The sequence below is a fragment of the Dipodomys spectabilis genome, unplaced genomic scaffold, assembly GCF_019054845.1.
Source record: "Dipodomys spectabilis isolate Male_0828 unplaced genomic scaffold, ASM1905484v1 ptg000076l, whole genome shotgun sequence".
Classification (NCBI taxonomy): Eukaryota; Metazoa; Chordata; class Mammalia; order Rodentia; family Heteromyidae; genus Dipodomys; species Dipodomys spectabilis.
The window spans coordinates 2,164,162-2,190,763 of record NW_024870753.1 but is presented as its reverse complement, the minus strand read 5'-3'; the positions used below and the strand labels follow the sequence as shown (position 1 = coordinate 2,190,763).

The 26,602-nt window shown below is 41.7% G+C and overlaps 4 protein-coding genes across 6 annotated transcripts; 2 read left to right on the top strand and 2 right to left on the bottom strand.

Annotated features, from left to right (window-relative positions):
- Positions 1-41: 41 nt before the first annotated feature.
- On the bottom strand, positions 42-4,918 carry Sdhd (succinate dehydrogenase complex subunit D). Its single transcript, XM_042682759.1, has 4 exons — positions 4,810-4,918; positions 2,651-2,767; positions 1,928-2,072; positions 42-984 (listed from the first exon to the last, which is right to left on the bottom strand). The coding sequence occupies exons 1-4, from the start codon at positions 4,859-4,861 to the stop codon at positions 819-821; spliced, it is 480 nt and encodes a 159-aa protein (XP_042538693.1). The 5' UTR covers positions 4,862-4,918; the 3' UTR covers positions 42-818.
- An 88-nt stretch (positions 4,919-5,006) lies between these two features.
- Positions 5,007-7,136, top strand: Timm8b (translocase of inner mitochondrial membrane 8 homolog B). Its single transcript, XM_042682760.1, has 2 exons — positions 5,007-5,154; positions 6,759-7,136. Exons 1-2 carry the CDS (start codon positions 5,071-5,073, stop codon positions 6,924-6,926), a joined length of 252 nt encoding a protein of 83 aa, XP_042538694.1. The 5' UTR covers positions 5,007-5,070; the 3' UTR covers positions 6,927-7,136.
- A 200-nt stretch (positions 7,137-7,336) lies between these two features.
- Positions 7,337-16,853, bottom strand: Nkapd1 (NKAP domain containing 1). 2 transcript variants are annotated; one of them, XM_042682754.1, is made up of 6 exons: positions 16,782-16,853; positions 15,227-15,303; positions 13,264-13,364; positions 12,317-12,466; positions 11,224-11,277; positions 7,337-9,678 (listed from the first exon to the last, which is right to left on the bottom strand). In XM_042682754.1, the coding sequence occupies exons 2-6, from the start codon at positions 15,293-15,295 to the stop codon at positions 9,174-9,176; spliced, it is 879 nt and encodes a 292-aa protein (XP_042538688.1). In that variant the 5' UTR covers positions 15,296-15,303; positions 16,782-16,853; the 3' UTR covers positions 7,337-9,173. The 2 variants fall into 2 exon arrangements, with proteins under 2 accessions (XP_042538688.1, XP_042538687.1); XM_042682753.1 differs by lacking the exon at positions 16,782-16,853 and adding an exon at positions 16,249-16,463.
- Positions 16,524-24,263, top strand: Pih1d2 (PIH1 domain containing 2). 2 transcript variants are annotated; one of them, XM_042682751.1, is made up of 6 exons: positions 16,524-16,590; positions 17,898-18,092; positions 19,254-19,377; positions 19,727-19,975; positions 20,685-20,944; positions 23,209-24,263. In XM_042682751.1, the coding sequence occupies exons 2-6, from the start codon at positions 17,916-17,918 to the stop codon at positions 23,350-23,352; spliced, it is 954 nt and encodes a 317-aa protein (XP_042538685.1). In that variant the 5' UTR covers positions 16,524-16,590; positions 17,898-17,915; the 3' UTR covers positions 23,353-24,263. The 2 variants fall into 2 exon arrangements, with proteins under 2 accessions (XP_042538685.1, XP_042538686.1); XM_042682752.1 differs by lacking the exon at positions 16,524-16,590 and adding an exon at positions 16,907-17,163 and having other exon boundaries at positions 17,895-18,092.
- Positions 24,264-26,602: the final 2,339 nt, after the last annotated feature.

Below are 26,602 nucleotides of genomic sequence, written 5' to 3'. Positions count from 1 at the left end.
AAAAAATCCCAAAACCAAAAACATTAGGAACAGCTAATACATAAAATAACAGAATATATTTTTATTATACAATTTATTAAAAAAAAAAACTTTTCATAGAGTACATTTTCTCATTAGCAATTCCCACAGTGGAAAAACAACTTTGTTACTTACTTTTGAGGATGATATCTGTTTGGAATCTGAAATATTTTAGTACATCCACAGGGGAAATCTTGTTCCTAAATTTTAGTGCATCTATTGGGGAAGCTCTCAGGTTCCCTTCTAGCATTTAGAAATTTGTAATGTGAGATAAAGCACCTTCGAATTTTAAAATTTCCATAGAACATATGACCAATTCCAGTATCAATAGAACTGAAAGACACTTCCAAAACTTATATACTTTCCAATTTTCTGTCAAGTCTTTACTCAAGAATGAATAGGCTTTTATTCTGTCCATTATTTCCAGGACAAAAACAGAAGTATTATTACGTGCTGATAGCAGTAAAGCTAAATTCTTTTAAGAAATTGATAAATTGACAAGTTAAAAAAGGCAAAAAAAACCTCAAACAAAACAAAAAAACCCAACCATACGTACTGCAGACACTATGAGTTTTGTGAGGTGGGAGACAACACATTCACTCGCCACAACACAAAACGGAGCCTCAGTTTCTTAGATCTAATTCCTCTCAAATCTTTCCTCCACATTAAATTCTGTAATCATGTAATCAGGAGAAGGTTTATCCAGCAGTGTACTCATCTGTTATTTCTTTACTGCAAGCTGAATGGCATGACAGAGACAAATGTGCATACAATCAATTCTTAACGGATGAAGTGAGAGGTCAGAGCTTCCACAGCATGGCCACAGCCTTGCAGATGCCCACGTCATGATAGTTGAAGTAACAAAGGCCAGCAAAGGTTACAGATGAGAAGAGCACAAGGGCCACCCTGGCAACTTTCGGCAGCGTATCCCCATGTACATAATCAGTAACAACTTGTCCAAGGCCCCTAAAAAATAAAAAAGTGAAAAAAAAATCACAACAAAACACACACAAAGCACAAGTGAAGTTAGAAGGCCATACAGATAATTTGGCTGCACAGGGTTATCTGTCATTATCTGTCACTCCATTAACTGTCAGCTTCTTTCAAGGATTTTATGTATTTGGGGCGGGGAGGGGAGAGAAAATCATGGGGCTTGAACTCAGGGACTGGGCACTGCCCCTGAGCTTTTCGTTCAAGGCTAGTACTCTACCACATTTCAGTCACAGCACCACTTCCAGTTTTCTGGTAGTTAATTGGAGATTGTCTCACAAACTTCCAGTTTTCTGGTAGTTAATTGGAGATTGTCTCACAAACTTTTGGACCGTGATCCTCAGATCTCAGCCTCCTGAGTTGCTAGGATTGTAAGTGTGAGCCACTGGCCCCTGGATTATGTATACCATTTTACATGTGGAATTATACTTTCTGTGAGATAAACCAAAGCATTCGTGCTAATAAAGGTAAATTAAAATGAAGAAATCAAGAGTTTCCTAATATATAATAAAAAAAACCCTAATATATAATAAAAAAAACCCTAATATATAATAAAGATAACTTTAGTCTTTGGACTCAATTTCCCAAAGGGCAATTGTTTTTTTTTGTGTGTGTGCCACTACTGGGACTTGAACTCTGGACCCCCAGAGCATGATATGGACTGGGTGTGCACACAGGAGGTAGTATACACAGGAGGCAGAAACAGGAGGATCACAGGACAATTCAAAGCCAGCCTGGTCTACACAGCAAGACCCTGTCTTCCTCCCTCCGATGGATATGTAAGGTGTTTTGCTTGTATTTGTTTTTTAATAGGTCTTGAGTATCTCGGTCAACTTCTTCCTTATATACAATACACAAGACAAGCTTACAACAAACAACTGAGTAGCCAACACAGAAGTGAAAAGACTCCTGTACTTGCCAGTAACTATGGAGTGTGAGGGCTGCAGCCAGAGAGTAGTCCATCGCAGAGCAAGGATTCAAATATGCAGCTGGAAGCAGGCCCAAGAGGCCAACAGCAAGAATCCTCTCACCAGTCCAATGGAGAGATGCAGCTGTGGAACCAGCTACAAGCAGAGCAAATTCATCTTAGCTGAGAGAAGACACACACTTTCACATTTAACATTTATTGCATAATCACCTAAACTGACAGAATGGCAAACAGGATACACATAAAATTTAACTCTAAAATACAAGAATAAAAATCTGTAATTGAGAGATGCTGTATCCCTTTACTGAAGTCTTTTAACACAGAGGTCTCCCTTCCTGCATGTTTTGATTAGAAGATAAATCCACTTTGCTTAGAGGCTAGACAAAGTATCTTTGTGGAATAAACCCTTGAGTGGAATAGACATATTATAAATATAAGCCAGTGATGCCTGATAAACTCCTTTAAAACAATATTTGTATATCTGCATCTTCTACTCTTTGGAAGGAATGTATTATCATTCTCCCAAACAAAGTTAAAGCAGCCAACTCAAAGAGAGGCAAAGTCTGAAATCAACTTTTAGGATCGCAGTTTTCACCATTGTTACAAAAAAAGTCCAAAACAAGCTTAGTGCCAGTGGCTCATGCCTGTAATCCTTGCTACTCAGGAGACAAAGGTCAGAGCCCAGAAAGCAGCAACATTGGAGAGAATATATACCATGTCGGCTTGGTGACAGGTGAATGTGCTTTGTTCCACAGCATCCTGGAGTAGGAGAATCCTGGAGAAATGCCGAGACATAAGCAGGTCTAACCACTGGGATTTGGAGGAACAGAGCTGAGGGAAGAAATGTTACAGGGATTGTAAGCAATTCTTCAAAGGAGTGAGACTTTCTAAATGAGCATATGCAGGCCACTTATTTCTATTTTATACTGCATATATGAAATATGGCACAAAGGTAATATGTAATATCTCATCTGTAAAATGAAGGCAGTTCCTATTTCACTGGGTTACTCTGAAGTGATACTAAATAGCTATTGAGAGAATTATTGAAGAATAAATCCCCTTTTAAAAAAGGCTACTAGGCAGGCTGGGAAGGTGGCTCAGTGGTAGAGTGCTTGCCTTGCATGCATGAGGCCCTGGGTTCGATTCCTCAGCACCACATAAGCAGAAAAAAAAGGCTAGAAGTGGTGCTGTGGCTCAAGTGGTAGAGCACTCGCCTTGAGCTGAAGAGCTGAGGGACAGTGCCCAGGCCCCACAACCAGACCAAAAAAAATAAAATAAAATAAAAAATAAAAAAAGGCTACTTACTAGGACTGGCATGGTGGCTAACACTTGTAATTACAGCTATGCATCTTGCACTTCTATATTCTTTTGTTTTTATTCTGCTTTTGATATAGTCTCACTAACTTTGCCCCAGCTGGCCTCAGTAGCAGAGCATGAGCTTAACATGCAAGAGGCTGTAGGTTCCAAAAAAAAGAAGTAGGGGAGGCAGGGAGACTGCTTGCCCTTGTGGTATCTTGGAATAATTCCAGGTACTCAGGAAGCTGAGGTTAGAGGACTGCATGTTTTAGACCAGCTTGGGCAACACAGTAAGACACCAGTCTCAAAACTACACAATGGAGTCTAAACCGCAAATCTATCAAACTTTCAATAGCCCCTTCAACATCTCTTGAGCCAAAGAGTTGGGAGCTGTGCCTGAATCACATAGTAAAATGCAATCCCAAACAGAAGAACACTTCATGCTTGTAATCCTAGCTCTCAGGAGCCGGAGATCTGAGGATCAAGGTTGGAAGTCAGCTCGAGCAGGAAAGTCCCTGAGACTTTTATCTCCAATTAATCATATAAAAAGCCAGAAGTACCACTATAGTTCAAGTGGTAGAGTGCTAGCCTTGAGCAAAAGGAGCCCAAGGGCAGCTCCCAGGCCTAGAGTTCAAGCCCCAGAAATGGAAAAAAAAAAAAAAAAAAGCCCAAATTGGAAGTATGTATCAAGTAGTAGAGCTCCAACTGTGTTGGTGGGAGGTGAGGGGAAGCCCATCAAGGGTTCAAACCCAAGTATTGGCACACAAGGAAGAAAAAAAAAAAGACTACCCTTCAAAAACCACTAGGTAAAGGTCACATTCATTATCAAGTTCTGTGATTTCGTGACACTACACTTTTCTCCCCTCATCCTATATTTTAACTGCCCTGCTCCCATACCATGCTTTTTTTTTTTTTTTTAATGCTTTCATCACGATTTTTGCTCCTTTAACATGTTTCTTTTCTTGGGCTTTCTTTATCCTCAAAACTGAAGTTTAGGCACACCTCGTTAGGAACCACGGAGAATCCTTCCCCAACACGACTGTCACACACCTGACGCCCTTTCTGGGGGCTGTGCGGCACAGCAGTGTTTGCTTTGTGTGCATCGCATGTATGCACTTCTTCTCTAAAGAAACACGAGGAGACGAGCGCTTGTTTTGAAGCCAGTTGCGTTTTATTGCGGTGTGTGTGCCGGCCTGACTTGCGCCCCGGGGCGGGCGGCACAGGCCGGGCGATGACCGCGGCCCGGGAAGGCAGTGGGGACGGGGCTGCCCGGCTCGGACTCGGGGCAGAGACGCCGTCAGTCGTGCGGGGTCGAACCGCAGGGGCACGGCTAACCTCCAGACAGGGCTAACCGCGGCGTTCCGGGAACTTCCACCCAGCGCTTCCTCTCCGGCCACCGCGTCCCCACCCGGGTCTGGCCACGGATGACGCGCTCGCGAGCTGCAACGGTCTCTCTGCGGCCTCAGCGGCCGGAAACAAACCGGGAGTCCCTTCTCTCGCGCTGTCTCCCTGCCCCCTCCGCCCCCCTCCTCGGGAACTGGCTGCTGGAAACGCCTCTGTCGGCCCGACCCCCTCACCTCGGCCTCCTCGGGCTCCGCAGAGGACGCTCAGCCTCAGCAGAGACGCCATCTTGCTTCTCAGGAATCAAGGTCACCCGACAACCCGGAAGTAGTTATGCTGTAAACCCTTCCTCCCTTTCTCCTTTCCCCTCCCCCCCCACCCGTCCGGAGATGGAGAAATAAATCCCGGAAATCGGGGGGCGGGGCACACCTGCCGCGCATGCGCGCGAGCACCCGCACGCACACGCTGTTTTGCAGGTCCTGGGCTCTGCCCCGACGATGGCGGAGCTGGGTGAGGCGGACGAAGCGGAGCTGCAGCGCTTGGTGGCGGCCGAACAGCAGAAGGCACAGTTCACTGCTCAGGTGCGAGGATCGGGACCACCCTTGGCGGGTGGAGGGGAAGCAGGGTGAAGTCACAGACTTCTCCGCACGCCGGCGGTGCGGGCGCTGGATCCCGCCGGGGCGCAGGTGTGGTCTTCGTGTACCCACCGACTGGGCCCGGGTGAAGCAGGCACTGCACGAGAAGAAGAAGACAGGGGTTTGGGCCTCGTACGAGCATAGGTACCTACTCAGCCAGCCACCAGTCGGAGCTGGCCCAAGGATCTGGGTTCTCATCGTGCCCCTGCCCCTTGGAGGTTGAGTGTCCTGGACAAGACACGCATCGGCTGTGGGGTTTGGTTTCGCTGCCACCCACTGCCTTTTTGGCTTTCGAGAGTCATGTCTCAGTGTGTTTGACTAGATAGCAATGCCGTAACAACACCGATGTCTTCCCATCAGTGGGTTCTTAAGTAACTGATGGGGACTGGTTGGTTTAGGACAAGGGTTTTGGAATCTTTTGGGTATGGTTCGAACCTGTGCGTGGCCCTTATGAACTAAATCCGGGTATGACCTTGAAGTTAATAGTACCCATACCTTACATAATCTCCGTGGGTAAATGGTAATTTTGCCCATTTGGGGTGAGCAAAAAGAAACCTGGTGCTGAACATTCTGAAAATGGAACCATTTTCTTTGCAGTTGTATGTGTATTTTTTCTGGGGAAGAAATCGATACTGGTCTTGGGACATAAACTCAGGGCTTCAATGCTGCCCGATGAGCTTTTGTACTCAAAGCTAGTACTCTACCATTTCAGCCACATCTCCACTCCCAGCTTTTTGGAAGTGAGTCTGAGACTTGCCTGCCTGAGCTGCCTTCAAACTATGATCCTCAGATCTCAGCTTCCTGAGTAGCTAAGATTACAGGTGTGAGCCACCAGCACCCAGCTCACTAAATTGAGTTTATCTGTGATTTGCCCCCCTACACCTCCCCCTTTAACCCTTGTGTCAAGTATACAGGTTCAGATTAGTGCAGTGGTCTGGCAGAGTTAGTGTTCTGCCTTCCCATTTTGTACTGGTGCTAGCTACCCATCAAGAATTTACCATCTGCCGGGCGCTGGTGGCTCACGCCTATAATCCTAGCTATTCAGGAGGCTGAGATCTGAGGATCGTGGTTCAAGCCAGCCCTGGCAGGAAAGTCCGAGACTCTTACCTCCAATAAACCACTAGAAAACCGGAAGTGGCACTATAGCTCAAGCGGTAGAGCGCTAGCCTTGAGCTGACGAGGGCAGAGACAGCGCCCAGGCCCAGAGTCAAGCCCCATGACCGACCAACAACAAAAAAAAATTTCCCCTCTGGCTGGGAATGTGGTTTAGTGGTAGAATGCTTGCCCAGCATGCATAAAGCCTTGGGTTCTATTCCTCAGCACCACATAAAAAGTGGTACAGTCCTAGCATTGAGCAAAACAAGCTCAAGGACAGTGTCCAGGACCTGAGTTCAAGCCCCAGGACTGGCAAAAAAAAAAAAAAAAATCTTGGTGAGAAATGAAGAAAGAGTAAAGGAATTCCATGGTTTTATAGTCATGGAAACCTGAATACAGAAATAAAACAATTAGAGCCTATGTGCAGACCCCAGTGATTTTTCTTTTTTTCTTAGGTGCATCACTTCATGGAGCTATGTTGGGATAAATGTGTGGAAAAGCCAGGAAATCGCCTAGACTCTCGCACTGAAAACTGTCTCTCTAGCTGTGTGGACCGTTTCATTGACACAACTCTTGCCATCACCAATCGATTTGCCCAGATTGTACAGAAAGGAGGGCAGTAGACCATCTCCTGAGAGAATGACAGAAGCAGCAAAGGACTTGCTATTAAACAAACTGAAGGGTCACTGGGGGAACAGTTGTCAACCCATGGTCAGGTTAGCATCAGCTGATGCTAGCAGTAACATCACATGTTTAGAATGTGAATTTTATTTGGAATTACCAATTCCAGGTTATATCACATCAGTTAGTCAATAAATGTGAATGCTCTAGCAGGTTTTTTTCCTTTAAATCTCATTCTATGATTACTCTAGTCTGATAGGAACACTAGAAATAAATATGTCCCAAGGCTGATAGTGCACATGGGAGAGAACGTATGTTTTGGAATGCCATCCTAAGCCATATCTAAAGGGTATTAAGAGTAACCATCAAGGGCTTCTCTAAGGCATAGAAAAGAACTTGAGGTTGAGAAAAGTGAAGAACAGAAAACAACTTTATTGCTTATACATGACCAAGGAAAGAAACATTAGGAGGAAAAAAAAAAAAGTGTATTCTTTGAGAAAAAAATGCTAGTGTAGGAAGATGGATAGGTTAAGACCCAAACAGAGCCAACTTCTTTGAGTTGCCATATTCTATTGGCCCATTTTCTTGAAGCTGTGCTTGGAATAGGTGCTATTAGAGTTGTACCAAACGAGGCTGGGGGCTTAAAACTACTTCCAACTTGCTCCCTCTTCCTCCCTCACTATACCTCCACTTTTACCAAGGACAATTGAGGTCTCAAGCTAATATTTCAAAATCCCCAAAAGGCAGCACCTATTCATAGTCAAGGGATTGAGCACCTATGGCCAACAAAGTATTTTAAGACCAAGCACTTTATTAGAAATCTGTTTGATAAAGACAAATTTAGTAGTTAAAATTATAAAATAGCAATCACTTCATGGAATGTCATCATAGTTGTATTCTATTGCTGGTGTCTCAGACTGTCACCTTTCCATGAAGTATTTGTGTAACACATATGGAAAATAAGGCGAGGGAGATTTTTAACTTAACCTGCTCCAGAACTCATAACTGAGTGGCAGAGCCAATACCAAAAGTCATGCTTCTTAACCTGGCTGATAAAGTAACAGCCAGGTGAAAACTGACAATGCATCACTTGATCTTTCCTCTAATAATGAGAAATTCACTTATGTTCTGCCAGCCTTTTTTTTCAGTGATATTTTGGTTTCTTGTGAATACAGGAATCACAGTACAGCAAAGGGAAATAATGTGGTCTCTGCTTGGTGCTTTTAACCCAAAGGCAAGACGGGAAAGAAACGGGTTATGTCCCTGAGAAGCCTGTTTCATTTTGGAACTGATTCAACTTAAGTTTCAGGGAAAATCTAAAGTTCATTAATAGAATTAGAAATGAACAAGGAAGACAACAAGACAACAGAGCTAGGGATTGTAGCTCAGTGGTAAAGCACTTGCCTAGCATGCGCAAGAACCTGGGCTCAATCCTCAACACAGCCCGGGGGGAGAGGGGAACCAGGAAGACAATGTTTAGATGGCTATTGCTGCCCTGAATCCATTTCAGAGCATCATTAAGATAGCAAGACCAATTCCTAATTTTTCCCCATTTGAATTGAAGGACAAATTTCAAATGCAAGGGCATTTAGACTATAGCAATGAAACTAGAAAACCATTTACTATCCAATTAGCATGTGTTAGGGGTATACTAATAGCTACCCTGTCCAGCAGGGAAATTTGAGAAAACGGTAGTTCCTTCTAACAGTTGTGTGGATGTTACCAAGAAGGGTAAAGGTTTATTCTTATGCCCATTTCCTCTTTAAGTAAACTAGACCACACCTGTGGGGTCAAAATACAGAAGGCTCAAAGCACCAAGATTGAGGACAAGTCGATAGTACACCTGCTATATGAACAAAGAAGTGTTCTCTTGTCAAGCCATCCTACATACCACACTCCTTCAATCCCCTTCTTCATCCCAGTCCTTCATGTCCCCAAACTCATTTCAACCGGTGTACCCAGGTCTTTACTGAATTCAGTTTCCTGGGTCCTTTAATTTGCTACAGAGGTCACTTTACCCTAAAAGTGATTAATTGCAAAAAAATAATCTTCAAGAAACCTTCATAACAAAATACCAGATTCCCCACAGACAAGAAAAGGGGATCAAGTTTAAGTCTGGCAAAACATAGATGGCACAAGATACCTCTGACCTCAGACCCCTGTGCTGAAAGAGTCACTGGCACAACTCCAAGGAGTAAGAGTTATAAATACCCAGAATCAAATGGGAAGCAAAAGTGTTTCTTTCCTATCTAGTCATCCTCTGAGCTCTCAGCAGACCTTTCATCTGTAGCCACTTTCCAATTTGTGCGTTTATTTGTCCTCTCGTGTATTTCACTGTTAGCTACAGGGACATGGACATCTGTGTCTGTCTTTTTCCTTTTGGTTTTCTCAGTGCCTCCGTCTTCGCTTTCCTCAGAACTGCTGGATGCTGAATCATCTGACTGAGAGGTGTCACTTTCTGCCTCTACTAATAAAGCAGGTTTTTTGAGAGACTTTTTCCTGGATTTTTTCTTGCGCTTGTGTGGTTGCTTCCTTTTCTTGTTACAAGAAGGCCCAGTTTCTTCTGAGAACTCACTTGAGGAATTTGCTGTTATATCTGTGGCTTCCTTTTTGCTTTTCTTCTGTTTCTTGTGTGACTTTTTCTTCTGCTTCTTTTTGTGAGATTTCTTTGACTTCTTATGTTTGCGGGATTCATGGGCAGATGATCTGACCTGGGGAGATGTTTTTTTCCCATTGGTAATATCTTGGTGATCACTACCAATAAAAAAGTACAGATAAACTTACGTAGAAAATAAAAAGTATGTTTTTATTTTAATATTCTGTACTCTAGACAGGAAGTCTAGAATAACACCTGAATTTTAATTCAGAACTTTTGACATACAATTTTGAAACTAACCAACTTTGATACCCTGAGTTTTAGTTTTCTCATCTTTAAAATGAAGATGAAGGAAGGGAGCTGTGGCTCAAGAGGTAGAGCACTCCTGCCCATGTAATTGTAACCCCTCTGTACAGTATGTTCTCAAATAAAATAAAATAAAATATAAAAAAAAAAAAAAAAGAGGTAGAGCACTAAGAAAACAAAAACAAAAACAAAAAACAGGGATATACATGGCTCAGGCCTTGAGTTTAAGCCCCAAACCTGGCAAAAATAAATAAAAATTTTAAAAACAAAATCAGTGATTAAAAAATGTAGATAAAAGCCGGGCACCAGTGGCCCATGCCAGTAATCCTAGCTACTCAGGAAGCTGAGATCTGAGGATCGCGGTTCAAAGCCAGCCTGGGCAAGAAAGTCCTTGAAACTCATCTCCAATAAACCACTAGAAAACCAAAAGTGGCACTGTGGCTCAAGTAGTAGAGCGCTAGCCTTGAGCTGAAGAGCTAAGGGACAGCGCCCAGGCCTAGAGTCCAAGCCCCATGACCAACCCCCCCCCAAAAAAAAAAAGGCACAGTAACTGACTATACGACGCTCACCTAGCACGCCCTCCCCACCTTCATTCTCTGCAGTACCAGGTACTTGTGGCTGATCATAGTTCACGCCCTTACCCACCTTCATTCTCTGCAGTACCAGTTACTTGTGGCTGATCATAGTTCAAAAATAAATTCCAGAAATAAACAGTTTTAAAAAGCTTTCAGTAGCACGTCATTCTGAGTAACATGACAAAACTTTTCAGTCCCACTTGGGACAGCTACCTTTCACCCAGCTGTCTACCTCTTAGTAATTTATTAGCTATCTGGGTTATCAATTCACTGCCACAGTAAAACAGTGCATATATCAGGCAACAATGTACTTAGTAACTAAGGCCCAAAGCAACACAAAAGTAATGCTGACAACTCAAATATAGCTAAGAAAGCCACATCTGAATTAAACAGATGGAAGTTTATCATAGCTATGTATCAACAGGAAAACACAAAATATAAAAGGTTCAGTAATATCTGAGGGTTCAAGTATCCAATGAGAGTCTTGGAACATATCTCCACAGATAGTGGGGGACCACTATATATAGAAACCAAAAGGCTGGCAGACATTCCATCCATCAATAATGGAAACGCCTAGAAGGGATCACCTCCTAATTAAATCATATTTGGAGGAGGGGAAATACAAGGTCTCCCTACGTTGTCCAGATAGCCTCAAACTACTAGGCTCAAGCAATCCTCTTGCCTCAGCCTCCCAAGTACTGCGACTGTAAGTATACACCAGCATACCAGGTTCTACATGAATTTTCAGTGGTAAGGCTTGTAAAAAGAACTCAATTTCTAATACAGACTATGTACTAATCTTACTTTTAGTAATTATCTTACCTGTCTGTTTCAAACTCTTCAGGGTATAACTCTTTATATCCACTGTGACCCCATCTGTAAGATGACATATCACATTTGTTAAAGCAATGCACAAATTAAAAAAGAAATAAAACTATTAAAGTGTATGTATAGAACCAAGAGACATACACAGAACCAAGAAAATAGACATAGTAGAGACACAAACAGCTACATTTTCTGCACTATATAGCACACAAAGGATTCCTCTGTTCATTTATACGCATGTATGTAGTAGGGAAGTACTAACGATTGAACTCAGGGCCTTGACTTGGGTACATAAGCACCCTATCTCTTGAGCCTCACCTCTATCTTTGTCCTCTTGTAAAAGCATTTTCTGTATTCTTCAAGAAATGCTAAAGGATAGAAGCAAAGCTGTGGCTCTAGTGGTAAAACACCAATCTTGAGTGAAAAAGCTAAGGGACAGTACACAGACCTTGAGGTCAAGCCCAGAACCAACATACAAAAAGAAACAGTAAAGGATTTATACATTGTTCTTTAGCTGTGAAGCTCTTTTCTACATAGACTGCCTTACAGAACGCTGTCTACATTGGGGAAAGTTTTTATATAATAATTTTGAAATACTTATTGAAATGTAATTCACATAACAAGAAATTTGCTCTTTTAAAAAGCGTAGAAATCCTGGAAATAAAGGACATCTGAATTGGAAACAATAACCAAAAAAAAAGGCAGTTCCATTAGCCCACAGCAACCACTAACCTGTTTTCTGTCTCTACAGATTTGTTTATTCTGGACATCAAAGAAAGAGAATCATATGATGTAAAGCTTTTATGACTGGCTACTTTCACCTTGTGTAAGGTTTACAGGCTTACCCATGCTGTGGCGTATTACCAGTACTTTGTGTCTTTTACTGCCAAGTAACAGTCTGGTAAATAAGATTACCTCACATTTTGTCTATCTGTTTAACAGTTAATATTTGGTTTCCACTTTGGGGGAATTATCAATAATGCTGCTATGAATGAACACTTCTGTTCAGTTTTGTTAGGAACAACTAATTTTGCAAATACATAGCCTCAAGTCAAGTATCAATGCAAGTCACAGAAATTTAGTCACAAACCTGTCTGGCATATTAGCTTCATAATTATATAACTTCTTGTTCCAGGATTTAGACTTAAGAAAATCATCTTCCACTGTTCCAGAAATTTCATTCTTTGGCCTCCAGTAGTCTCTCTGACTCTCTTCATCAAAACCATCACTCCGCATCCGACTAGAAATGAAAACACAACTTCTAAGAGTTACTTTATGGAACATCATGTATTAGAAGAGGACAATAAAACAACTGAAATTTACTCTTTAAAAAAAAAGTAGCATTATATGAAGACCCCCTATGTTGCTCTTTACTGTAATTTGGATCTGGAATGTCCCCAGAGACCGGTGTGTAAGAATATGGAGAAGTCAGGGTAATTGTAAGAAGTGAGGCCTAGCCAGAAGCCAGTGGCTCAGGCCTGTATTCCCAACTACTCAGGAAGCTGAGATCTGAAGATCATGATTCAAAACCAGCCAGAACAGACAAATCCAGGAGACTCTTATCTTCAGTTAATTACCAAAAAACTGAAGAGGAGGTGTAGCTCAAGTGGCAGAACACCAGCCTTGACTAAAAAAGGCAAGCAAGAGGGCGAGACCCAGAGTAGATTCTAGCCCCAGTAAGTACCAAAACAAAGTCTAAAATAACAAGTGGTTACAAACGAAAGTAGTGACTCATCAGTTAAGTAACCAGAAGAAAATCTGAAGTTAAAAGCTGTCAGGCAGCTGGAATTCAAAGAATCTTGAACATTTACAATTCCAAGACAGATATGGCAAATTTCCCATTACAAATAAATAGTCTCTCCAAATCAATCACCACTGTATCTTTATGCTTCCATCTAGATTTACCAAACAGGGAAAGCTTAATGACTCACAGAACTGAAGTCATACATCCTTAAAATATTAAAATGTTGTTAAACAAAAGTGATGACACTGAAACAGATGAGAATTATTTTGGTTCTGGAGAGATTTGAGCTTCACCTTGAACTGCTGGGTAACATTTTCCTTTTGGTCCCTTGGTAAGCATCCTCCATCTGTTTCTCTAGTTCTCTGATTTTCCACATATCTGATTCCTCCTGAATCTAATTTTTTGAAAAGCAAAGAAACAAAATGTCACTTAAAGTAACTTTGTATTACAGAAAAATAACAAGCTGAAAATACAGTCTGCACTAGTAGTGTATTGCACATGGGGTTATGATCAGAGACCTGGAAAGTCAATTCTGAGTTCTCAAGAACATGGATAAACAATAAATCTCAAATTTTACAGCAAGAGTGGGTAACTCTGAACAGACACATTTATCACATGTCCAATTTTAAAATCATGGTACAATTAACAAATAATAATCCCACATTTCTAAGAGTTTAACTGCATCACCACAACAGAACCTTAAACAATTTTATAAGAAAATTAATGCGGGAATTACTAGTACATTTTACTAAGAAGCCAAAACTCGAGATTTTACCCTAAAGTGAAAACAAAAACAAAACCACAAAACTAGTGCTGTAAGCACTGCTTCATGTTTCTAATCCTAGCCATTCAGGAGACAGAGATTATGATGACTGTATTTAAAAACCTGCACAGGCAAAAATAAGTTCCAAAGACCTCATTTCCACCAATATAAAGGCAGGCATGTTGGCATGTATCTGTCATCTTGGCTATTCAAGAACTGAAAACTCAATTAGAAAGATAACTAAAGCATGTTAAGCAAATACAAGGTCCTAAATTCAATACCCAGTATTACAAAGGAAAGAGAGAGACAGAGACAGAGAGCGCCCGCATGCAAGCAGGGAGGGAGAGAGAGAAAAATAACTAAAGTAAAAGTAAATCAGGGCCAGCACTGGTACCTTGTCCCTGTAATCCTAGCTGCTCAGGAGGCTGAGATCTGAGGATCACAGTTCAAAGCCAGCCCAGGCAGGAAAGTCTGTGAGACTCTTATCTCCAATAAAGTACTAAGAAAAAGCCACAAGTGGCACTGTGGCTCAAGTGGTAGAGCGCTAGCCTTGAGCAAAAGAAACTCAAAGACAGCACCCAGGTCCTTAGTTCAAGCCCCAGGACCCACAAAAAAAAGTGAACTGGGATTTGCTCAGGTGGTAGAGCTCCTGACTAGCACACACTCTGAGTGTGTGCTCTGAGTTCAAATTCTAGTACTGCCAAAAACCAAACAACAAAAGCTTACTGAAGACAGCTTTTTAAATTCTCTAGACTGAATCTCTTTACACATTAAGGTTGTCAAAAACAAAACAAACCATACTGTTGGCTAGAGAATTTTCTACATATCAAACTATAAGTAGCAAAAAGAACAAGAACATATTTTTTGCTTTTAAGTTCTCCCAAACAACTGTGATAAATCTATGCTACATTTACATTTTTCAGTTAACATCTGTCTCCAAGTACCACAATAACTGAACTTTCCACTGAGACCTTATCTTCTGCCACTATCTCCTATAAGCCCCTTTTTCGTGTCATACCCAAGTGATTAATGCTTTCATTTCTTATTGGTAGTGATAAGATTTGAACCCAGAACCTTTTACATGCTAAGCAAGTACACTACCACTGACCTAACCTTACCAGCTCATGCTCTTTCTTGTTGCCACGTATTAGTACAAGATGTTCTCTCTGTTCAGAATAATCTTTCATATCTGGTAAACTTAAACCATTGTACAAGAACCAGTTCAAACATCAGCACCTCAATTGCCACTCATTCTGGGCAATCTTTTCTAACTTCCACAGGCAGATTTCATTATTGTTACCTCAGAGCTCTAAAGTACTTTGTAATTGTCTCCACTCCATAGTAATTAACAAAGCATAATTACCTATTTATTTCTATTTGCTATCTCTCTTGCTGTGTCACAGTAACACTGGGCACACTCTGTAGCCTCAAGTGTTTAAGAATGAGTGGGTGGTATTCCCACACACACACCAACCTTCCCCCACAACACATACCTTATTGTGAGCATCAGTGTGTCGGATGACATTCCTCAGGAGGACTTTCCCCAGTGGAACCCGGGACATTCTTCAACCTGAAATAAATTTAAAAAGAACATTTCATTATTTCCTTCTTCTAGTTTTCTGTTAAACAGTATAAAGAAGTGTAAGGTAAAGGAAAATCACTCAACTAGGAGACAAAAATCTTAAAGAACAGTTTTTCTTTCACCACTTAAATGCCTGACCACAATTAATGTAGGGGTGAAAGGGATAATGGCACACTAAAGCTCCTTAAAATTGCATGAAACTAAGTATTTTCATGAGCAGCATTTTACTTAAACTCCGTGTTTAATGAGGCAAGTATCTATCCTTCAGTATCCACAGGAGAGTGGTGCTGGGACACATACCCAAACCCACATCAAAATCCACGGGTGCTCAACTTTCACATTTATAATGGTAAAAAGTCCTCACATATAACCAAAACACAACCTCCCATACCCTTTCAATCAGGTCTGCATTATTTACAATACCTGATACAATGCAAATGCTACTTAAGTAGGTAGCAGACTTAATTTAAAAAAAAAAAAAGTACAAGTCTGTACATGGCTACTATAGATGCAATTTGTTTCCCCAAATGTTTTCGGTTGGCGGGGCGTGGGGGGCGGGGGTTGAACTCGTAAGATGTTGAACCCTGGGATACCAGAAGTTCCCCCGCTTAAAGCCGTGACTCCTACATAATCCCAGATAAATCGTGTACATCCACAGCCCGATGAGAAATCGAATCTCCAATCCTCAAATCAGTGTGCACAAAGCAAATACCTAGATTCGCGTGTCAGAAACCATACGTCACTAGTTACAAAAACTGACGCCTGAAAACATCAAATGCAAAAGGACCTAAAATTTTCAAGCCGGGGGCATTTCTTTTTTTCTTTATTTCGTACAGAAGTTTAAAAAATAAAAAAAAAAAACACTAGATGACAAAGATATTCACACGTGAAGCTTGGCAGGGGCTTTGTGCGAGCACCCCAACACTCACTCACCCCTCGATCCTGAGGAAATCAGGCATCTTGTTAGTGTGAGACGAAGAACCACTCCATTACAAGATCTCCTCCGACCCAGGAAGCCAAGGAGTCAGGGCTCAAAGGCAGCTCTGCAGCTTCACCCGAGTCCTTCGTGAAAACGCAGCCTTCCCACCGGTTATTCTGCCCTCACCCGAGGCCCAGCCCAGCCCGACGGGCAGCGCTCTCGCCCGGACCGAGGCCCGAGGGGGCCGGGCCGCCGCGCGCACGCCCCGCGCGCATCCCCCGCGCGCGCCCGGCCGGGGCGGCGGCCCCGGCGGTTGGGTTTCGCTGCCCACAGGGGGACGGGGACGCCTGGGACGGGTAAGGCCTTCCGTTGGGCCCTGGGAAGTATCTAGGGTGTCCGAAGGGGGGGATGGGGCTTCCAAATGGAAGACAAAAAGCACACCCCCATCTTGGTCACCGGGATCCCTGCCCCGCGGCGGCCTCAGAGCTCCCGGTCACCGTCCCTCCAAACGCCCTCCCCACACAAACACACACAAACACACCCATACCGTGCGCCGCAGCCTCGCGTGGCGGGGGTGGGGGGGAAGGAAGCGCGCGGCCCGGCAGAAAAAAAAGGGGGGAGACTTCCGCTCCAGACCGGAAGTTGTGCTCCCGAGAAAGCCTTCCTTCCGACCGCGAGACCCGGAGGCTCCCCGTGGGAGAGTTTTGCTGGACATTCTGGAGGCCGGCGCGCTCATAAAGGAAGCAGGAGCTCGTCTGGAAGAGAAATGAGTCGGGACCCGCTGCAAAGCAAGCCTGCTATAGGGGAGGACATTCCGGAACTGGGATGTAAGGAGACTTTTCTGTCCGCGGCCTTCCGGACTCGTTTAGATGAGGAACCCGCCCTGGTTACCCGGGTAACAGGAGTCGCGGTGGGACCCGGGAGCAGAGGTGGGTCCCCTGACTTTGTAGTTGACTGTCGTCCAGTCTAATCCTGATAGAATATTCGAAGAATCTAAAACCTCTTCTTTTTCTCTCGTTCTGTGCACGGTGTGGAACACCTCTCCTTTAGAGGAATGGGGGACTAGAAGAGTCATCCCCAGGATTATTGCTCACAAATGATGTTTACCAAACTGTCCCAGCCTCTCTAGATCACCTGATCCTCCCAATAATCCCACGAGGTATCTTCATTTTCATCTGAATATGAGGCACATATATACATGACTTGCTCACTGTGTCACTGTTAGCTGGAGATAGAGCAAAGATCAGAATCAAGGCATGCTGGCTCCGAATCTATGTGCTTAAACTACTAAACAATACTGAGGATTAAGGAAATCCTCTGTGACTCTCACCCACATACACAAGTCTGGCAGTTTCAGGATTTGGAAAGCACCATCTACTACCCAATGTCCAGGTATTTGAACAAGATAAACATCAGGAATCGATGACTTAAAAATCACTGCTCTGCTCCCTTGGGGTTTGTGAAGCTTCCAACAGAGTGAAGGCTTCATCTGAGAGGACAACTTGGTAATTTAAGAAGGGTTGTTAGTTATAGAATAGCATTAATAAAGATAAAGCAGTTCAGAACACCAATCCTTTAGACACAATTCCTCATCCATTCCTCCTCCCCTAAAAAAACTAATCAATAAACTTTTCCCCCTCTAATTAACATCTTTCCACAGCAGCCTGTTGCACCCCTAATCATGGAGACATCCTCAAAGGGTCTACTGTCCCAGCTTACTCAATTCTGGAACCTCCTAGATGATTTAGCTGAAAATGACCCTGAGTGTTATAAGAACTTCATTCAACAAGAACTGAAAGAGGGGAAAGAGCTCTCTGCTGGCCCAGAACCACAGCTTTGTCTAAGGACCAGGATTCTCGTATGTAGAATTGCTTTAAGGGATTGGGAGACACTGAATGGGCTTCTAGGATAAGTGGGGAATATCTGACCCTCGACTATTGCTACTGTAACACAAGAAAACTTGGCGGAAACTGCCTCTGTTAAAAAAAATGAAATTTCAAGCCGGGCGCTGGTGGCTCACGCCTATAATCCTAGCTACTCAGGGGGCTGAGATCTGAGGATCGCGGTTCAAAGCCAGCCCGGGCAGGAGAGACCGTGAGACTCCTATCTCCAATAAACCACCAGAAAACCGGAAGTGGCGCTGTAGCTCAAGTGGTAGAGCGCTCGCCTTGAGCTGAAGAGCTGAGGGACAGCGCCCAGGCCCAGAGTTCAAGCCCCACGACCGACAAAAAAAAAATGAAATTTCAGTGTTTTGTGATTTGTTGAAAGAGTAAGAATATATTTTGTCAAGGGGCTGGGAAGGTGGCTCAGTGGTAGAGTGCTTGCCTAGCATGCATGAGGCCCTGGTTCCATTCCTCAGTACCACATAAACAGAAAAAGCTGGAAGTGGTGCTGAGGCTCAAGTGGTAGAGTACTAGCTTTGAGCAAAAGAAGCTCAGGGACAGTGCCCAGGCCGGGTTTAAGCCCCAGCACTGGGTGAAAAAAAAGATGTCAAAATGAGTCATTTCTTACTGGTAGAAGGAAAAGGAAAAGTGGCATAATGATTTGATAAAGAATCATGGAATTGGAGAGATCATGCAGTGGTGAAATAGTCAGCTATATCTGGTAGAACAACAACATGCAACCCTTTCTCCTGTCTTTTCCAGAGGAAAGGGGCAGAAATCAGATTCATGATGATAAGCCAACTACCTTGAGGAATCTCAAGCACGGTTTTAGTATTTGGAATGATCTAGCACCTCTAATTCTCCTCTTCTGGGTTGGAGAATGTAGCTCAGTAGTAGAGCACTTGCTTAGCATCTGTAAGGCTCTAGTTTCAATCACCAGCACCACAAGTCAAAATAAAATTTAAAAAAAACAAAACTCTCCTTTTTCCCATCCGGTAGAGAGTTGCTTTTCTTCTGATCATGTATTTATGAACTGAATTCCAGGAAATGGAAAAAAAGAGTTGCTTTTAAGATATTATCTTAAAACTTTTCTAAAAACCTAGAATTTTGAGCTATTAAAATGATTCACTTTCCAGAAACCAAAAGAAAAACTACTTTATATCAACCTGTGTCAGTGGAAAAGGATCCCTGCTCCCCAGTCAGCTACTCACCCAGTACCTATAAGTGTTGGCAGACCAGAAGATATCTCTGAGGCATCAGGTACAAAGAATTAAAGGAGAGAACACATTTTTATTATTTTATTTAGAATAAGCATGGATTAGGTTTTAGTTGGGTTTGAATTTCAAGTAAAAGATTTTCTTTAGTGGTAACACAGTTAATGACAAACTGGTCTACCTTCATGCAAAATATAATATTGTTCAGTTTTTCTAATAATGAGCTGCTTTGAACCTGTGTAAAAATACCAGCCATGCCTTAATTGGAATTTTGTGTATATAATGCCACTGTCATTGCCTTTGAATTGTATCTTCATCAGGAATATGGTTTAATATATGACCTGTCAATATCATTAACAGATGGTCTCATTTCACACTCTCTGGGTTACACACAGATGCTTATACAGTCATCAATGTTGCTTACAACCCTGGGGTTCTACAGGAAGCAGAAGAGGACCAAGTGCAAAAAGATCAGTTAATCAGGATGGCCATGGAATGCATCGAGCAGAGATTCGAGATCACCCTCTCGCACTCTTACCATGTTACCAAATTTAAAATGAAAGGAAGCATTCAAAGAATGAAGCAAAATCTGATGAGACTAAAGACTAGTGACTTCACAGACTTAAGAGAGAAAATGAGGAAGGGTAAGTTATTGAATATGAGTTCAAAATTAAACCAGTTTCATTATTGTGTAACCTATGTAAAGTTTGCAATCTAGAACTCTCTCAAAAGATAAGACACTTAAGAAAAATATAAAATTTCAGTTTTCGGAAGTGTTAAGAATACCCATCTTGTTTTTAACAGTTTGATTTTTGGTAGTACCAGTGCTTAAACTCAGACCTCCTATGTGCCCCAGCTTTTTCACTCCCAATTGGTACACTAGCACTGAAGCCCTGCCCCCAATCCTCCATAAACGTTTTTTTTCCAGTCAAATTCTTTAAGCCGTTTTATATTTTGTGAGTTTTTTGGTGGTGGTGGTGGTGATGGGGTTTGTGTGTTTTGTTGATGTGCTGGGGGATGAATCCAACCTAGGACCTCCACTACTAGGCAGGAGTTCTACTGTTAATCTATATCCCCAGCTTCATTTAGGACTCTTTTGATTAGTATTTCCAAACTTATGTAACCATAGCCAAGCATATTTTCCAAGTCATATTATATATGTATATAGAAATACATGTATGAATGTATCTACATATATATACATATATTCACATACACACAGTATACATTATATGGGGAAATGGGCAAGGTTATTTGCAAATACTGTCATTTCATATGAAACACTTGTGCATCCTTCTATATCACAGACAGAGCATTTTGTGATTTGCTCTCTCCTGTCTCTTTTCTGTACAGAAAATACTCTTGGAGAAATAAGAACCAGTGCTGTGAGCAGTCCAGATCACTGTCCTCAATTGTTGCTGCCAAAAGACCAAGTTTCAGGCAAACCTCTTATAGAGGAGCTTTCTAGCACTGAAATCCAGGCGGACATGAAGATTCCAGCCTATAAATTAAAAATTGCAAAGGATCAGAATGACAAACCTCTGAAAATTGAATTGAAAGTTGAATTACCTGGTGTTAATTCAGCCTCTCTCTGTGACCTTCATGTTTCTGAGGTCAGTGGAATAGACCATACTGTAGTCTTCCAGTATCCCTGGAGATTTGTTTTCAGGAACCCCTGAAGATACCAAAACCCATGGATGCATAAGTCTTGTATATAAAGCCACACAGTATTTGCAAATAATCTATGCCCATATACCCATACACTTTATAGTGCCTAGTTATATATGTAAATCCAATACATATGGTTATTTAGTTCACTTTCCATTTTAACATAGTCAGTTGGCCCCATTGATTTTAGGCCAATCTGAGGCAACATATCATGGCAAGAGTGCATAGCAAAGCAAAACCACTTATCAACATGGCCAGGGAGAAAGGAAGTGACCAGGGTCCCACTCCCCAATGACCTAAAGACCTCCCGGTGAACCCTACTTCCTAACAGTTCCATCACCTCCCTGTAATAGTGCCTCTGCAGAGAGCAAGCCTTTACCACATGGACCTTTGGGTGGCACCTAAGATCCAAACTAGACTGAGTTACATTGGACTGTTGTTTAAATTCTGTTTCAAGTTTACACCAGTAGAGATACAACCATTATAAACATTACTACATTTCTAATCCCAAATAAGTTAAATCCTCCCACAAGTGTGGAACCTCCAGGTACAGAAGACTAACAATACAGAAAATTTGTATCTGTCATTACACACTACTATACTGTAGCAGTAATAAACTCCAACACTTTAGGGCTTATAATTATTTACTCATGTTACACACTAGCTAGGCCACTTTGCTTCATGAGTCTTATAGATCCTTAGGCTGAGGTGAAGGAACAGTTCTGAACATCTGAGATATAGGTCTTTCTCACTCACTGTAGAGTGAAAACAGAAATGACAAGCCCATACAATGGATCTAAAACTTCAACTGAGATACAGCATATATCACTTCTGAGAAGGCCAAGTCTTATATAAATGGGACTTGGAAGTATAGTCTCACAGGTATTCATGGGAAGCCATATAGCAAGGATATGCAATCCTCTTGTCTTACAGAAGAGCAGGTATTTGGGAGCAGTCCTAGTCAGCCACAGTCTGTCCTTTTGGTTACAGATATTTTGCTGGTTTTCTCAAGGAAGCACCCCTCATCACAGTAACAAACTCTAAAATATATTTTTGCCAATTATATATATATATGATATATATGTGTGTGTGTGTGTAAATATATATATATACACACACACATACATATATATTGCCAGTCCCGGGGCTTGAACTCTGGGCCTGAGCAATGTCTCTGAACTTTTGCTCAAGGATAACACTCTACCACTTGAGTAGAATGATTAATTTCAGATAGAATCTCATGGTATTTCCTGCCCAGGCTGGTTTGAAACCATGATCCTCAGATCTCAGCCTCCTGAATAGCTAGGATTACAGGCGTGAGCCACTAATACCTGCTAAGGGTATTTTTATTTGTTTGGTTTTTTTTTAGCTGTATTTTTTTCTTTTTTGGTACTGGGGATTCAACCTAAGACATTGTACTTGCTAGGCAAATGCTTTGCCACTGAGCTACATCCCAACCCTCTATGTCCTTTCAACCACAAATCAATGACAAGTGCCCAAACCCAATCCGTGATACATTGTGGAATAGGGAGAAGATAATAGTTAACCTCACTTCAGAAAAAGGAAATGTAGCCAACAGAAGCACACATAATAGCAACATTCTATGTCCCACTCCTTCGCCTAGACACTCCATTCACACTCCACACTCCAGTCACAAATTACCTAAGTACATTATTTGCCTCCCAAACCACTGTTAGTTTCTTGGGGCTTTATCAGATCACACATCCCCTAATATCTTTCAGCCCCTACTCCATTTCCTTGTCCTTTTGCTAGTTAACTCCAACGATTGTACCACATAATTCAGGATGACAACACTACTCTTGGAACAATGTCATTTAACATTTGATGTTATGCAGCAATAAAAATCTCAAAACAGCTGGATGCCAGTGCTCAGGCCTGTAATCCTAGCTAGTCAGGAAGCTGAGATTTGAAGATCATTGTTCAAAGCTACCTTGGACAGGAAAGTCCATGAGACTTTTATCTCTAATTAACCACCAAAAGCCAGAAGTGGAGCTGTGGCTCAAAAGCTCAGGGACAGCATCCAGACCCTGAGCTCAAACCCCAGTAACTTGTACAAGAAAACAGGATCCTCCTACCTAAGTGAAAACTTGAACTCAGTAATTACTGTGGGGAAAAAAAAGCAGAAATTTAATAGCACAAATTTTTTAAAATCAGTTCTCATGTTCCGAAAATATCTTGTTATTCTTAGGATGATTTACTAATCATGGTCTCGGAGAAATACCAATTACACCTGAATCTTCCAGAATCTGTTGATACTGAAATGACGACAGCAAAATTTATCAAAGACAAGTCTACATTAATCATCACAATGCCATTGAAAACAACAGCTTGATGTTTTGGATTTTTAATTTTTATTTTAAGCAATTTCTTTTATATTTTTTCTGTATGAGATCATACAAATTACAAGGCAAGTACTCTGTCACTTGAACCACAACTCCAGCCCAAATTCCGTATTTTCTAAGAGATCCCTTTGACAGAAAGATTTATCCCTTCAGCTGAAACTACTTTTAACTACTTTTTCTCCTCAGTTTTGATATTAACCAGAAACTTTGAAAGAGTAGGATTTCAAAAAATTAGTTATTTATCTTATATATACTCCGATCAATCCTAAGACATGTCATTGGAAAAATTCTAAAGTTGTTTTAAGGAACACATGGGAACTCTTGGTTTGCTACTTAAAAAAAAAAAAAAAAAAAAAAAAGATCTCTAGCATTTTTCATCAGAAAAAAAATCCCAGACCTACAGAAAGTTTGCTATCACCAGGATGGGCTGTAGCAATAAGCTTCCTCCAGCATTTAACACATAGGACCAATCTGCTTCTAGGAAACTACGTTTCAATAAGACAGCTCTGCCATGAGTCTGATTTTAACATCAGTAGGACTTTTCTGTGAACTGGATACAGTACAGCAATTGATGTTTTGGCACAACATATGCAAATTTGAGCTAATTTGGGACAAGTACTTTTCTCCTAGAGAAATTAATGGTACACTGCTCAGCTTCCATCTCCTGCAAGGTGTCAAAGACAAATGTACCATCTATCCAATTTACCTCCCAGGGTAGCACAATACACATCACACTTTAAATATCACTTTGCCTTTTCTAGGTTAAAAAAATAACTTTCTTATAATTATTAATGTATACTTCAACATAAAATTTATAAATCAAGCCTTTAGGAAGTAATGTTCATGTATAATAGAATAATTTATGATATATAAAAGCAAATAAAATCTTAAACCTGACGTACATTTGAATTCTTCTAGCAATAATTTATTTTTTTAAGACTGAAACTAAAACTTACCCTTGTTTCACTCCTCAGAAACACAGGCATGCCTTCACCAACAGAGCCAAATTCTATTTCCCAGATATCTCTCTACATAATGACCACATAAAGCTGAATTTCTACTTTTACCTTCAATATGTAGATGTTTCCATTATGTTTATGTACTTATTAATAAAATACTTCCAGTATAATGTTAAACTTGAGGCTGGGTGCCCGTGGCTCAGGCCTGAAATTGTAGTTTAGAGACTGAGAACTGGAATCGATTTGAGGACAACCTGAACAGAAAAGGCCACTAGGCTCTATTTCCAAAATAGCCAATCAAAAGCATACTGCACCCTCGCACACACACACACACACCCCCAATGTTAAACTTTGATTAACTTCCAAATTATCTACACCTTTCCCTCCCCCCTCTGGGCCCCCAGCTCTTCCGCCTTGAGCTCAAAGCTAGCGCTCTACCACTTGAGCCACAGCGCCACTTCTGGCTTTTTCTGCTTATGTGGTGCTGCAGAATCAAACCCTGGACCTCATGCATGCAAGGCAAGCGCTCTACCACGGTGCCACATTCCCAGCCCCTATCCATACTTTTTAATTAGTTGGTCATGGGCCTTGAACTCAGGGCCTGGGCACTTCCTCTGAATTTTTTCACTAAAGGCTAGTGCTCTACCACATTGAGCCACAGCAACACTTGTGATTTTCTGAGGATTAATTGGAGATAAGAGTCTCAGACTTTCCTGCCCCAGCTGGCTTTGAATGGCAATCCTCAGATCTCAAGTTCCTGAGTTGCTAGGATTACAGGCATGAGCCACTTATATTTATTTATTTGTTTATTTATTTTGGTCCAGTCATGGGGCCTGAACTCTGGGCCTGGGCACTGTCCCTCAGCTATTCAGCTCAAGGCTAGCGCTCTACCACTTGAGCCTCTGCGCCACTTCCGGCTTTTTTCTTTTTGCTTATATGGTGCTGAGGAATCGAACCCAGGGCCTCAGGCATGCAAGGCAAGCGCTCTACCACTGAGCCACCTTCCCAGCCCCTTGTATTTATTTTTAATGTTTTTTTCATTAATAATGACCTCTGTACAAAAAGCAAAACACTGTCCAGGAAAAACATTAAAAATGAAGTACATACTAATTTTAAGTTTCAACTTGTTTTTGTGGTGATGGTAGGAGGGGCTGGATCTTGAAATCAGGGCCTGGTTACTGTCTGGCTTTTCTCAAGGCTTAGTACTCTACTACTTGAGCAATAGCTCCACTTCAGGCTTTTTGGTGGTATATTAGAGTCTCAAGGACTTTCCTGCCCAGGATGACCATGAACCTCAATCCTCAGATCTCAGCCTCCTGAGCTGCTAGAATTATAGGTGTGAGCTACTAGCACCTGGCTGAATTTAACCAGTTTCATATTCCTGTCACTAGTGGCAATTTCCCCAGGTGTCCGAGAACTGTACTACCATTACTTTCAACTTTCACATGATTGCCTAATAGTTGTGCAAACCATGCCCTTGGACCCAGGAACTTCATAGTCCTTTAAATATCTAACAGAGCTAGATCACTCCTATTTTGGGAATAAGTGCCATGGCTCCTTGAGTTATTACGGTACTCCTACCTCTTAAGTAGCTGAGATTGTAGGTATGGGTCACCACAACCAGCGTATGCAAAAGGATCTCGATGTTTTACAGGGGCTGAACTGCAATCCACCTGTCTCTGCCTACCAGTCCAGCCAAAAATTTGTATGTACTGAGAGTCTATAAGCACAAAGGTGACACTTAACATTAATTTTTTAAGGTGAAAAAAATAAGATTCTTCAAGACACATTGAAAACATGTAAGTTTTAAAGTCTTATTTGAACCATAGCTGAGATTAACTCTTAACTCCACAATTTGCATTAGATGGCAACTGTTTTATTTTTCTTTCAAGGTAATAGTAAAGCCATAAACATTAGTAAGGAATTTTATTTGCAGTTTGACTTGTTGGGACCATATATAGCTCACAATAAGGACAGCCCTCTCATGATGAGCTAATTCTTTTTTCATAATTTCCAGTTCAACCTAAAAATACTAACTACCAAAAAATCAGATGGATGTTCTGAATTGTTCGTCACACAGCAAGCTGACTATTGGTGGACTACATGAGGAATACTTGGGAGAACGAACATGTAGAAAGATGGATTCTGTGCTGAAACACTTAAAAGCAAGGGCAGGGGACAGCTCCATATAGTACATGTACAAGGTTTATTTGAAATAGTCATAAATAATCCCATACATTTATTAAAACATATCAGCTCAGTAGAAAGTCTGGAATTGTGA

Excerpts from the sequence above, each read along its gene's own strand:
- Pih1d2 (XM_042682751.1), top strand. The coding sequence starts at position 17,916 with ATGGAGACATCCTCAAAGGGTCTACTGTCCCAGCTTACTCAATTCTGG. Across the intron at positions 18,093-19,253 it reads GTCTAAGGACCAGGATTCTC|AAACCAAAAGAAAAACTACT; the intron begins GTATGTAGAATT and ends TTCACTTTCCAG. Across the intron at positions 19,976-20,684 it reads AAGAGAGAAAATGAGGAAGG|AAAATACTCTTGGAGAAATA; the intron begins GTAAGTTATTGA and ends TTTTCTGTACAG.
- Nkapd1 (XM_042682754.1), bottom strand. The coding sequence starts at position 15,295 with ATGTCCCGGGTTCCACTGGGGAAAGTCCTCCTGAGGAATGTCATCCGA. Across the intron at positions 13,365-15,226 it reads ACACTGATGCTCACAATAAG|ATTCAGGAGGAATCAGATAT; the intron begins GTATGTGTTGTG and ends TCAAAAAATTAG. Across the intron at positions 11,278-12,316 it reads GAAGCTAATATGCCAGACAG|ATGGGGTCACAGTGGATATA; the intron begins GTTTGTGACTAA and ends GTCATCTTACAG.
- Sdhd (XM_042682759.1), bottom strand. The coding sequence starts at position 4,861 with ATGGCGTCTCTGCTGAGGCTGAGCGTCCTCTGCGGAGCCCGAGGAGGC. Across the intron at positions 2,073-2,650 it reads CCTGTCACCAAGCCGACATG|CTGGTTCCACAGCTGCATCT; the intron begins GTATATATTCTC and ends CTCTGCTTGTAG. Across the intron at positions 985-1,927 it reads CTCACACTCCATAGTTACTG|GGGCCTTGGACAAGTTGTTA; the intron begins GCAAGTACAGGA and ends TTTATTTTTTAG.
- Timm8b (XM_042682760.1), top strand. The coding sequence starts at position 5,071 with ATGGCGGAGCTGGGTGAGGCGGACGAAGCGGAGCTGCAGCGCTTGGTG. Across the intron at positions 5,155-6,758 it reads AGGCACAGTTCACTGCTCAG|GTGCATCACTTCATGGAGCT; the intron begins GTGCGAGGATCG and ends TTTTTTTCTTAG.